The sequence below is a fragment of the Leucopleurus acutus genome (genome assembly GCF_964270905.1).
Source record: "Leucopleurus acutus genome assembly, chromosome: 20".
In the NCBI taxonomy this organism is placed as follows: domain Eukaryota; kingdom Metazoa; phylum Chordata; class Mammalia; order Artiodactyla; family Delphinidae; genus Leucopleurus; species Leucopleurus acutus.
The window spans coordinates 6,742,580-6,754,731 of NC_139162.1; the positions used below are offsets into that span (position 1 = coordinate 6,742,580).

Here is a 12,152-nt window from a genome sequence, read left to right on the forward strand (position 1 = left end):
TTAACGCCTAATGTACTGGCGGGACGTGCAGGTCGTGAAATGAAACCAGGAATCTCTCCCGGATGAGACATTCAAGTGGTTATGATGATACTGCCATAATTGGTTCTGCTGTGGGCTTTCCCCTCCGGGGCCGGGGGGGGTGGGGTGGGGGCGCTCCCAGATATTAAGAGGGAGCCCAGTGTTCCCACAGCCTTTTAGTCTAGGATTATTGTAATTTACTTTTTGTTTAGAACTACCAGCAGCCTTGTACAAGAAACCACAAAAGCGGTGCAGTTACAGAAAGGGGTGGGGGAAATGGGATCCGCAGGGAGGAGGAGATCTGAGGAGTGGAAGGTGCGGATCTGTTCCTCATCAAAGGTGTTGCAGGCACAAGATGAGTGAACCCAGCATCTTGGTGGAGGGAGAATCGAATGCCAGCAGGAAGGGATGTGACAGGAGAGGGGATGCCTGCGTGGGTGAGGGAACAGTGAATGGGAGGAGACTTGTGGGAAAACGCAAACAATCCTTTGCTTGGATGAAGCTCTGCTGCTTCACATCCAGCTGTGGTAGGACAGCTCTTAACACGCTGAGCGTGGCCGCGTCTGGTTCAGAGCTATGCCATCTTTCCCTGCGTGTGGAGGTACCCAGGGACCAGCCTCCCAGTGACCATTAACGCTGAGGTTTAGTACTGCTTCTCTGGTCCTCTGCCTTGGAATTACAGATTCTGGAGATCAGAGACAGGAGTTGCTCAAAAGGAGGAAGAAAATATGAACAGGACCATTATTAGATGAAAGAACTTGCTACTTTGGAGGATTTGGTAGGAGATCCATTTTTGCATCCTTCTGCAGCAGGCCAAATAATGGCCCCCAGGGATATCTAGGTCCTGGTCTCTGGAACCTGTGACTGTGTTCCTTATATAGGAAAGGGACTTTGCAGATTGATTAAATTGAAGGGCTTGAAAGGGGGAGATTATCTGGCCCTAAATGAAACCACAAAATCCTTATAACTGAGAGGTAGAGGGGGATTTGACTACGTAGAAGAGAAGGCAATATGACCACAAAGGTAGAGACTGGAGTGATATGGCCACAAGCCAAGGAATGCCAGCAACCATCAGAGGTGCAAGAGGCAAGGAACAGATCCTCCTCTGGAGGGAGTGGGGCCCTGCTGACACCTTGATTTCAGCTCAGTGATACTGATTTTAGACCTCGGCCTCCACGACGGTGAGAGAATAAATACGTGTTGTTTCAGCCACCAAGTTCTTAGTAACTTGTTACAGCAGCAGAAAAACTAATCCACCCTTTAAGAGGGTTTGCCTTCTGAAGATACCAGAAGGGCCTGTTTCACCAGCATCCTCGCCCTGAGGACAGACTGAAGGGGAGGTTCCCACTTAGCACAGTTAAGACGAGTAGGAACAGTTTTCACAATGCCAGACTCAAATGGAATCAAGAGTTTCCCCCGAGGTTGGGGGGGCAGAGTGATGGGAGACGGTACCTAGGTTGTCCTTGGTCTTGCTGGTTGGTTTGCAGTAGACGACCAGGTCCGAGAGCTCGATGGCGATGGACTGGTTCTTCTCCCAGTACTTCATGTTGTTCTCCTGTGTGGAGCCAATCTCAAGTTTCAGCCCTCAAGCCGGCACCTGCGAAATCCCATCCTCCCAGCACCTGGCAGGTGTCTTCCTCCTCTGGGTCCCCTCTTCTCTTTGGCCCTCACACACGCTCACATCTTAAATGTGGTGGAAAGTTCTCCTCTCCCCTGCCCGTCCTCTTACTTTGGAAATTCTCCACCAAGCTGTCTCCACCCAGGATCGCTGTCTAGCTCAGTCTCTGACCACAACTCTCGAGAATACAGGGGAACGAGGGCTCTTCTTTGTCACCACCCCTCTCTCAACCCTCTGCTCTTGGCGCGCTGCCCTATCCCTCCTCCCGAAACCACGCTGTGACAGTTCATCAGATTCTAGTTCTCAAGCCCAGGACCGCTCTAGGCCATGGCCTCCCTGTGCTCACTCGCTGTCCTCTGCACCCCACCTCCCTGCAACGTGCACCTCTCTGTGCAGAGGACTCTCCATGGCCCGGGCCACACACCAAGGACTTGGGAGCCACTCGCCCTCAGAGGACCCACGGTCAAATCCATCTCCAGGTAAGGATGGGCTCTCACTCCACTCCAAACCAGACAACCCTCTCTGGCCTCACCAACTTCTGACCCATCCCCCATTGGCCAAGCGGGGGGAACCCTAGAGAGAATATCATTCACAGATGATAACATTCACCATCCGGGAGGTTGCTTAGCTTCAGGCAGTGCACACTAAGTGCTTGATGGATACTATACCTAAGCCCACACGTCCCTGAGAGGTACAGTTTATCTCCACTCTTCCACGACATTACAGCACACACAGAGGTTGAGTAGCTTACCCCGGGCTCCACAGCAGGCCGAGACCAGACGCTTAAGCAATCGGCCTCACCTGTGTTACCCCTCTGCTTCGCCCCCTCTCCACCCTCAGCCACCAGGTACGGGAGGAGGCCTGTGTGAAAGGCCGCCAGGTTCACATCCCAGGTCCCTCTGAAGCACAGCGACGACGTCCTGGCCCCTCATCCTGCCGCCCCCATCCTCCTCCCTCCTCTGCAGGTCCGTCGGATTCTGGACGCCACCCAGATCACTCCTTCCCCAGGACGCCTTCCTGGGTAACTCCATCCAGGCCTGGGAAAGAGATGCTGCGTCCCTCAAGCCTTCCAGAATGCCCACTGCCTCACCCGGTCTTGGCCTTGCACTGTCTCTCGTCCGACTATCTATGTTGGCGCCTTTCAACACTAGTGTCCAGACCAGTGTCCACACTGAGACACGTCCCTTGGGAGCAGGACCCTGCAGGGGGTGAGTCTTCTGGTGACAGGTGGTGATTTGGTGACAGGAGCATCACAGTGGTTACAACCGTGGGGACTGGACTCAGAGGCGGGTTTGAAAGCTGGCCCGATTTGCTGGCTCTGCCGACGGCACAAGTCACCTAGCCTCTCTGTGCCTCAGTTTCCTCAACTGTACGATGAGGCTAACTTGAATACCTAACCTCCTGGAGCTATTGAGAGAATTAAAGAAGGAGGCCTCTGCCCTCGCCGATCACGTGGCAAACAAGGGGTGCGACACGGATTGCCCCAGAAATGCCTTTCCGGGCCAAGGACAAGAGCATCCACTTTTTAAACAAGCAGGCGCGGGCACCCGATTTCTTCTGTAAGAATGCCTCCAATTCATGACTGCTGACAAAGATCCTGGGGCCCAAGTGGACCCTGGCAGTGACCAGCAAACGAGCTTTTTACATGAGCTCCGGCAGCAGCCACATCACCAGGGAAGATCAGAACGTGAAATCTGCCCTAGTTCGTCGAAGCACACCCAGCTTTCACCAGCCCTTCCCCACACTCCCTGAATGTTCCTGGGCACAAGGCAAGCTGTAGCAGCAAGGCTCCAAGGGCTGGTGTGGGTGGGACGGGCACGGAGCAAGAGACGAAGAAGGTGTCAGCCAGATCGTCTATGGCCAGATGCCGTCAGGGAGACTGAAGTGTTGTCTAAGCTCAAACCTCAGGTGTTCTTTCCTAATCCTTGTGTCAGTCTGGCTTTGTCCTCTTAGCACACAATTTTCCCCGCAGGTTATTTGGGGAGAGGAAACCCTAGCAACAACACAGCTCACTTCTCACGACAGTACGCCCGCCTGAAGTAAGGGTGGGTTGAGCCAAGCCACAGCTGTGTCCGCGTGTGGACCTCTGGCCTCACCAAGCACAGAGCCATGAAGGGTTATGGGGCATCACTTTTTTTCTCAACCTCAGCAGAGAACAGTATCAGTTCACGATGAAATACCAGTTGCTACTGCAAAATTGTAGAACAGTTACTCTCCAGACCCACAGACTTTGCCCATAGGCCATCTCAGAGTTTGAAATCACAACACACTTCATTGGTCAGGCTTTGGAAACTCACTAACTAGATGAATCCTAGTGACTGGTCTTCCGCCATTTGACCGAAAGAAGCCAGAGATGATGTGAAATTACAGAGCCCTGAGCAGGTTCCTAGGGCCTCAGTGAGGAGCTCCTGGCAGTGAGCTGAGAGCACACCTCGTGTTGCTTTCCCAGTGGCCGCATGGGTCCACCCTGCTTGTTCCCACACCGGCAAGCCCTACAGCTGGTTGTGTTCAGAGTGGAACCTTTGTCAATTCTGCTGACTCCTGTTCTGTTTTTTAACACTCGTATGAAATGTGATAAGACTAAGCAGATGTAAAAGCTAGTTAAAAAGGAGTGTAGACCAAGGCAGAGCACAGCAGCCTTCCAGAGCTAGGCTTAGCCTCAGAAACCATCATGTGCTGGGGAATGAAGGGGACAGCCTTCAAGTGAAGTCACATCTTCCTCCATTAAGAGAAAGGGAGAGAGCCAGGAAGCACCCGGCCGAGGGTGTCGTCGCCATGCCCCTTCCCTCCGAGCCCCACCCTCAGATGGGGCGTGAGCGCCTGAGAATAAAGTGGCTAAAGGCTTCCTCCTCACTGGTGTTTTTCTCCGTTCTCAGCTACACGGGCCGAGAATCCCAAGTACTGGAATATGCTCAGGACAGTCACATGCTCGCAAACGGTGCCGTGCAGATCATGACGACAACCACTCAGCCGACAATGAAAACACGTAGAAGAAGACAGGAGGAAACTACCTCTCAGAGGAACCCCAGGACAGTGGCAACCCCCTGGGCCTCGGAGCCCTACTGCATTGGAGGCACCGAGGGCAGATGAGATGGCCCCATGGGGGAAGGTGGGAACAGCCTTGTTGGCCACAAGCGCGTGGTTCATCCCAAGTGACTGATGTGATGATGTGACAGGTCTTGCGAAGGTTAAGGACCCGTATGTAGGGCCTCTGACTAGATTCTGGGATGGGGGAAAGACGGCAGGCCCTGCCAGGGAGGGTGCCCATCTGAACAGCTCCCGGCACAGAGTCTTCGAAAGAAGAGGACTTTACTCCAGGGTGTCGAAAGGATGAGTCAGGGGGCCACAGACTGGCCAAGCTGCGAAGTCCCCCACAGGGGGAAGAAAAAATCAAGCCAAGTACACTGGAGAAGGGAGACTCATCAATTATAACCCGAGGTCAGAGGGATCCAGGAGGTCCTGAGAAAGCCTTAAAGTCAGTCCTAGAAGCAACTGGGTACATGGGAAACCCTAGAACTTCTTCCCAGCTCCGTGGCCACAAGAAAGAGCAGACAGCACCTTGCTCCATCATCCAAGACACAGCAACACTTCCCCATGTCCTCCTGGCATGAAGACAACGTGATGATTAAATCCTGTGGTGACCTGAGCCCTTGCCGTGTGTCAGGTTCTGGGCCAGCACTTTCTATGCATCATCTCCTTTCATCTTGTGAGTTAGGTATCTGGCTCCTCATTTTACTGACAAGGAAACTGAGGCCCAGAGAGATGTGGTTACCTGCTCAGGGTCCAACCCTGCCAAGATGCAAACTCCAGTTGGCTTAATTCTAAATCTCCTGTTCTTACCTAGAACCTCGCCCTTTTCAAAAGACCTCCAGACAAACCCTAATGCTCCGTTGAGGATAAACCCTCAAAAGCTCATTCCCATCAAGACTGGAAGTTCCCCCCACAAGGATACAAACTTCTGGAAGGAAAGGGCTGTGTCTTGTCGATTACAGTATTCCCAGGGCCCTTTCCAGTCCAGTCCAGAGACGTGAGCTCAGTGAACGTGTGCCGCAAGGATCCAGGCTGCTTCGAACAGTATTTAGAAACAAGAAAACTTTCCAAATGAGGAAGGCAAAACTTTCTTGTTAGGACACACAGGACCCGACAGGCCCCAAACATCAAGGGACACTGCACACACCGTGAGCCTTCAAAGGTTCAAACCAGACCCAGCTCCGCAGGTGGACCTCCAGTACCCATTTCCTCTCCGCGGTGCTCCTGTCGTCTGAACATCCCCCCTCTAACCCCCGAACTCTGTGGGGCCGCTGGGCCTGCTCCTCCGGCAGCCCAGACCCACCCCACCTCAGCAGAGTACCACAAGCCTGAGAATATCAGGCCCACCTGAGCCCAGGAAAGCAAAAGGCTGACCTTGGTGTCGATCTTCCAGGTGATCTCCCGGATGCTCTGGAACCACTCAAACAGCTCCTCCACCTTGTCTGTGGCAAACTCCACCGGAGGGTCACCCTGCTTCTTGGGCTCCAAGATAAAGACGAAAGGCTTCTGGTTCTTCCCCTGTGGGGCCTTTACTTTAGGAAAGGATAACAAAAGGCCTGATCAGCATGTTAGAAAGCCAACGAAGACCAGATTTCCACTTCCCCAGGCCACTTCTCTTATGACCCCAACCCAACCATCACTGTCAAAGCACCGACCGGGACATCTACCTTGTATCAGGTAGCGGTCCACGTCTTAATGCGCAGTTCCTGTCAATGTGACCTTATTTGGAAATGGGGTCTGTGCAGATGTACGGAAGGATCTCAGGATGAGATCGTCCCTGCATTTTGGGTAGACCCTACATCTAGGAACCAGTGTCCTTCATCAGAGAAAGGAGAGGGAATTTGAGGCAGAGACCCAGGGGCGTTAGTTGGCCATTGAAGATGGAGGCAGAGGCTGCAGTGATCAGCTCAAGCCACGGACCGCCAGCAGCCATGAGCAGCTAGGCATGGAATAGGTTCTCTCTACAGGGAAAGCATTTTCTGGAAAGAGAAAATGAAGGCTACGAGAGGAGGAATTATCGGCCACATGATATCATCAACGAAGATCTCTGGGCTCACACGTGCCAGGCACTGCTCTGTATCTTCTTTAAGTCTAATCACAGCTTTTTGGGGTGCTACTCTTGTTCTGCCCATTTCACAGGAGGGGAAACAGAGACTTGTTGAGGCAGAGTAACCCACGGAAGGTCACAGAGCTGGTAGTGGCAAAGCTGGGGCTCAAGTCAGACCTGACTCCAAGCTCCCTCCTCATCAAGTTCAGCGCAGGATGATACAAAGGGTGACGGCAGGGAGGGCACGAGCCCCCAGTGCCCCAGACCCAGCTTGTCGGACAACTCGCAGTGGAAGCTCAGGCAGCTTCTGTGGTCACTACAGGGCTTGGTTTTCTCATCTGTTAACTGGAAATGGAACCAAGAATCCTTTGCCCACCTGCCTAGGCTAGTGGACTGACGGACTACAGGGGCCACGGAGGCCGGCTATGGAAACACGGGCTGCTCAGAGAAGAAAGGCGCTCTGGCTTCTTGCCCAGAAAGTCTCTCCTCACTGCCTTCAGCTCCTTCGTCTGGAAGCTGCTATATGCTCACTTCAAAGGCCCAGGAAGCACCATACAAATTACACCCCTGCCACCATGAGGCTGTGGGCTCCCTCCTGCACCAGACTCTGAGGGGGAGGCCAGGTTTCCTGACGCCCAGCTGAGCTGCCAGGAAGCTGCAGCTCTGAGAGGGGAAATGACAGGCCCAGGGTCTCGCAGCAACTGAGAGGCAGAGCTGGGCTAAGAACCAGACACCCCCAACTCTGTGCTCCACTGCAGCCCAGCCAACGTCTCAGCTCCTCCTAGAAAAGCATGGGAGACCCAGGCAGACCCCTGCAATGAGGACAATGATGTTGGGAATAACAACAGCCACCATTAGTCCAGCACTTAATATATACCCACCAGGGTATATAATAACACCAGATTATAGCGCTTTACGGATATTAACAGCATAGCAATCAAGATGTAAGATGACAGTCATTGACCAGCTTGGCCCAATACTCAGCTTCAGCAACCAAGTCAAAGCTAGAAGGACCCAGGACAGCTGACCCCCTGTCTGGGCGGTCCTGAGGCCAGGCTGGGGGGAGATTTGGGTGGAAATCTGGGCTGAGACCATGTGTGCACATACCAACATTATAGGTGTTGAGATCCAGTATTCCTCTGCAAAGAGACCCTAAGGGATTGTCTTCAATAATCTGTGAAGAAACAAGACATAACTCACGCTCGTCTTAAAGGGAATAATGAAAAGATACCGGTTTCCAAAGTATACCGTTTAGCAGAGGCACTGCCTCTGGAACTGTTTAAAATGCACTTTCATCACAGGCTACGTCCACGGGGGGAGAGCTAAATAACGAAGCATGTTGCTGGTGGGGACCCAGCAGCGAGCAGGTGCTGGCAGGTTCAGCGTTTCATTTTCCAATCTGTAAAAAGGCGCCTTGTGAATTCCAGAGCAGGTTTCGAAGCATTTCCGTGGATCTGGTTTCAGAAACACCCTAGACCCTTTCTTCTGACATTATCAGGAAATGGGACTGGCCTCCTTTCCAAGCCCAGCTCAAGAACCTTCTGTGGCTCCCTGTGTCCTATGGGAGCAACACCTAAGCTCTGCAGTCTCGCCTCAAGGCTTTCCGGGCCCTGCTCAGTCTTCCAGCTCTTCCTCTCGCGCGCGGCACATTTGAACCATCCCAGGGGTCAGGTGAGGTGGGGAGTTTCCTGGTCTCGGGAAAGCTGGAAGAACTGTGTATCTGCCCATCACATGTACTACCCCACCCCTCCCCCAGGCTAACGCCGACTGTGCGGGTAAAGGGCAATGCGGGATGGACACAGCTGGGGAGGGGTGTGTGGGGGGGCGTTCACGTCTCTGCCTCAGGCCGAGCGCAATGAACAAAACTGTGTTTCCACTACCACACCTTTGCTTAGGCTGTACCTCCCACCTGCAGTTCCCTTCTGCTGGTCTCTGGCTGCTGAACTCTAACTTGACTTTTAACACTCAAAGTCCTCTTCCTCCATGCAGCCTTCCTAAAGTGCCCCGAGTCCCTCAGAAGAAAGTCTTAAGATTCCAGCCTTGGAGCACTGCTGTCGCACTGAAAGTAGCTGCTCTTCGAGCCTTCTGAGCAAGAGGCAGCGGGGAACAGAAACCAGGTTTGCAATGTCACCAGGAGGGCCTCGACGCACCTTTCCCTTGGGCCGGCCTGCTTACACCAAGCACCTTCTGAATGTCAGGCTGGCCAAACGAAATGTTTCATTCGCAAGCCGCTTGGCCGTGGCCGTTTTCACTGCGGAGGGAATTCTGCATATGCAAAGCCTTCCAGCCCAGCGCAGCAGCCTGATTTAAACCTGTCTGTCTTGTCACAGTGACCGTCACCCACAACTCGGGGGACAGTCCCAATTTCCCCGTCACTCTGCTGTCCCTGTTCGGGAGCTCCTTGGGGAACACAGGACAACGCGTACAAAACGTGGAGCTGGCTCAGTGGACCCCCCAGAATAGGATCGGTGGGTCCCGCCCTGGGATGAACGATGGAGACTCACCTGCTTTTCCAGGTCCTCCCCGTCAGCTGTTGAAATGTCTTCAACGTAATTGGACGGGAAGTACTGCTGGATTCTGGTTCCGTAGTCTCCTTTCCACCTATATGGAAACACAGAGGGGATCAGAGGGCCTTGGCCGAGCAATCATCACCGCTCACTAGCTCCCAGCCGATGGGGGAGGGGGAAGGGGGCAAGTGACTGAGTGGCCGGAAGAGGGGGTCGTTATCTGTGACAGCGGAGCCTATCAAAGGGATCCTCTGCTTTTTTTTTTTTTAATCAGCAGTGAGTGCTGGAGGTCACGTCCTTCCCTTACCATGATCCTAGTGTTTGGTCAAAGCCACCAAAAGTCAAAAGTTTCAGTGCTTTAAGTGGACATCAGACGCCGTACAAGACGAAAGCTCAGCTCTAGCGGAGGCCCAGCCCCCTTTCAGGGAGGGCTGTGAATTTAGAGACGGGTGGGATAAGGAAGGTTCTGGAGCCAGACGGCCTGGAATCAAACCCAGTTCCACCATCAGCTACGAGGTGTCTGTGCCTCAGACCCTCCATCTGTACGTGGGGATCATCCCAGTGCCTCCCTCAGAGGGTTTTATTGGGACTATATGAGTTAACATACACTACAAGCTTTGAGTAGCACCTAGTACATATTAAGCGACCAACAGTGTTGGTTCTTGTTACTCAGCTAAAATCGTGCCCCCCACCCCCGACCTTCCCATCTCTGTAGCAACACTAATAACACCAGACATAATCAACTTTTGTACGTGTCTTGATTCAACCAAACTGGCGGCACCTCCAAGATGTGCCCCCAGGTCCGGTGCCTGGACATGCAGGGCTCCTCCTCCAACCCCTCTTGTGGGCCACTTTCTGCAGCCCAGGGGGCTCCTTCCAGAATGCACCTCTGACCCCACCATACCAATAGCTCCTGAGGCCTTCAAAATTAAGCCTAGACTGTTCAGCCTGGCGATCAGAGCCTGGAACGCTATAGCCCCAGGGGCTCCTGGACCCCGACTCCTACCTCTCTGTTACTTGAACCTGATATTCATTCCAGACCACCTGTGGCCACCTCCCCATGTGGCCCTGCCATGCTATCTAACTTCTATGCCTTGGTCCATGCCCTTTATAGCCAGCTTGCTCCTAACCATTTAAGACTCAGCTGGGGCCTTCCTCTTCCAAGAAGCCTTCCCTGACTGCCACCTAGGCTGAGTGCTCTTCCTCTGTGCTCCTTGGCATCTGTTCCCACAGCCGTCAAACCAGTCCGCGCCTTATATTTAACTTAACAGTTATACATCGGTCTTCCCCTCGACGTGAGACCTTTCTCGGTCTTAATCAAATCTATCCTCGGGGGCGCTTAACAAATGTTTGTTAACCTGAACAAGCAGAGAGGACTGACTGTCCCACGACCTGGTGGAAACACAGAATTGCCAGTTGTGAGCCTCTTTCACACTCTTTTCACCTTCATTTCTCCAGACCCATCTCCAGCAAAGTCTGGCTGTATTCAGGGCGACTGTATGGACCATTTGCCCAGAACTGAATGGTTTATACCTGTGGTCCAGATGTAGTGTCAACACTGCATTCCCTCCACTCTCGAATGCATCCTGGTTTGAACCACAATTATTTGGTCCTCTAGTATGGGAGGATGCAAAAAAATGTGGACTGAGGCAGACATCCCACTAGGTGGCAATACTGTCACCAGGGAGAGAATAAGAAATGAGGGGACCTCAGCTGGGCATAAGGTCTACCCTCAGTCCCTCACTAAAGGCACTTACTCCAGTCTCTTAACTCATCTTGAGACAAGATCTCTGGGGATCCAGGTAAGAAGTGGGTTGGAAAGAGGGGGTTCTCCAAATTAAAAAAACAAAAAGAAAGTCTGAACACCTCTGGATCTAGCACATGAGTAAGGAAAAAGTGTGGCCTCTTGAGTCAGAAGACCTGGCTTCAAATCTCAGGCTGCTGTGTGTCCCTGGACAAGTTACTGCACACTTCTCTGTGCTTCAGTGTCCTCGTCTGTAAAATGCAGGTAAGAACAGAACCAACCTTCTAGGATCACTGTGTGCATTAAATGAATTATTTCAAATGAAGTGCTTAAGACAGGGCTTGACAATGCTCCATTCAGGCTGCTGTTCAGATTTCTAAGTCAGGTCCAGCTATCTTGCAGGAGGAAGAGGTGCCAATTTTGTGAGGTGCTTGAGTCTCTGCAAGTGTTCACGGTTATGAACAAGTCCTTATGGCTCTAAAGTAGGAATCATCCCAGGAACCCACTTGCCTAGGGACCTATGGATGGGCAGAGACTTCTTATTCCCAGGTGAAAAAGGAGAAGAGAGAACTCAACCCTCAAACACCCAGGTGCCTTTGGCCTAAAAATGTACCTCTTCAGTCCAGGATGGGGCCATCGCATAGGGCACGGGACTAAGCAAATAGCACAAGAATTTGAATTTAAAATAATGCACAGGCTTGTGCTGTTTAGTAGCTGGACCTTGGAAAGCTTCATTCACTGCGTCTATAAGTGGGGATAATCATAGTCCTAACTCTGCAGGGTTGTAACAAGGATTTGGTTACTGTATGAAAGCAGTCAGCATAGTGCTTGGCACACAGTAAGACCTCAAGAAATAGCAGCTGCTGTTATAATTAAAATAATACATAATAAGATGTAATGATATGATAAAGGACATGAGAATTGTTCTTGTTATTTATCCACTTTTCTGAATACAGCATGCATCAGTCACCTGCCTACAGAAAGTACAACAGGTCAAAGCCAGCCCAGAACAGCAGATAAAGGGGTCAGAGCTCCCCTCAGCCTTACCAGCCCCCAGGCTCCTTGGAGACATTGTGGATGAGGGCGCCACGGCAGAAGCTCAGCTCATCGTTTTGCTTGGCTTTGTAGTCATACAGAGCTTTCACGGTTCTCTGAGGCTTTCAGGGAAAACAAGAGGGTAAAGGTCAG

At 52.3% G+C, this 12,152-nt stretch overlaps 1 protein-coding gene across 1 annotated transcript in view; it reads right to left on the minus strand.

Annotated features, from left to right (window-relative positions):
- The window catches only part of PLCG2 (phospholipase C gamma 2), a 145,672-nt gene that overhangs the window by 19,009 nt on the left and 114,511 nt on the right, over positions 1 to 12,152 (minus strand). Inside the window, exons 22-26 of the mRNA XM_082862103.1 lie at positions 12,012 to 12,121; positions 9,218 to 9,314; positions 7,821 to 7,887; positions 6,041 to 6,198; positions 1,471 to 1,573 (exon numbers count right to left, since the gene is read on the minus strand). Of these exons, the coding sequence (XP_082718229.1) occupies positions 1,471 to 1,573; positions 6,041 to 6,198; positions 7,821 to 7,887; positions 9,218 to 9,314; positions 12,012 to 12,121 (535 nt within the window). The remainder of the gene's footprint in view (positions 1 to 1,470; positions 1,574 to 6,040; positions 6,199 to 7,820; positions 7,888 to 9,217; positions 9,315 to 12,011; positions 12,122 to 12,152) is intronic.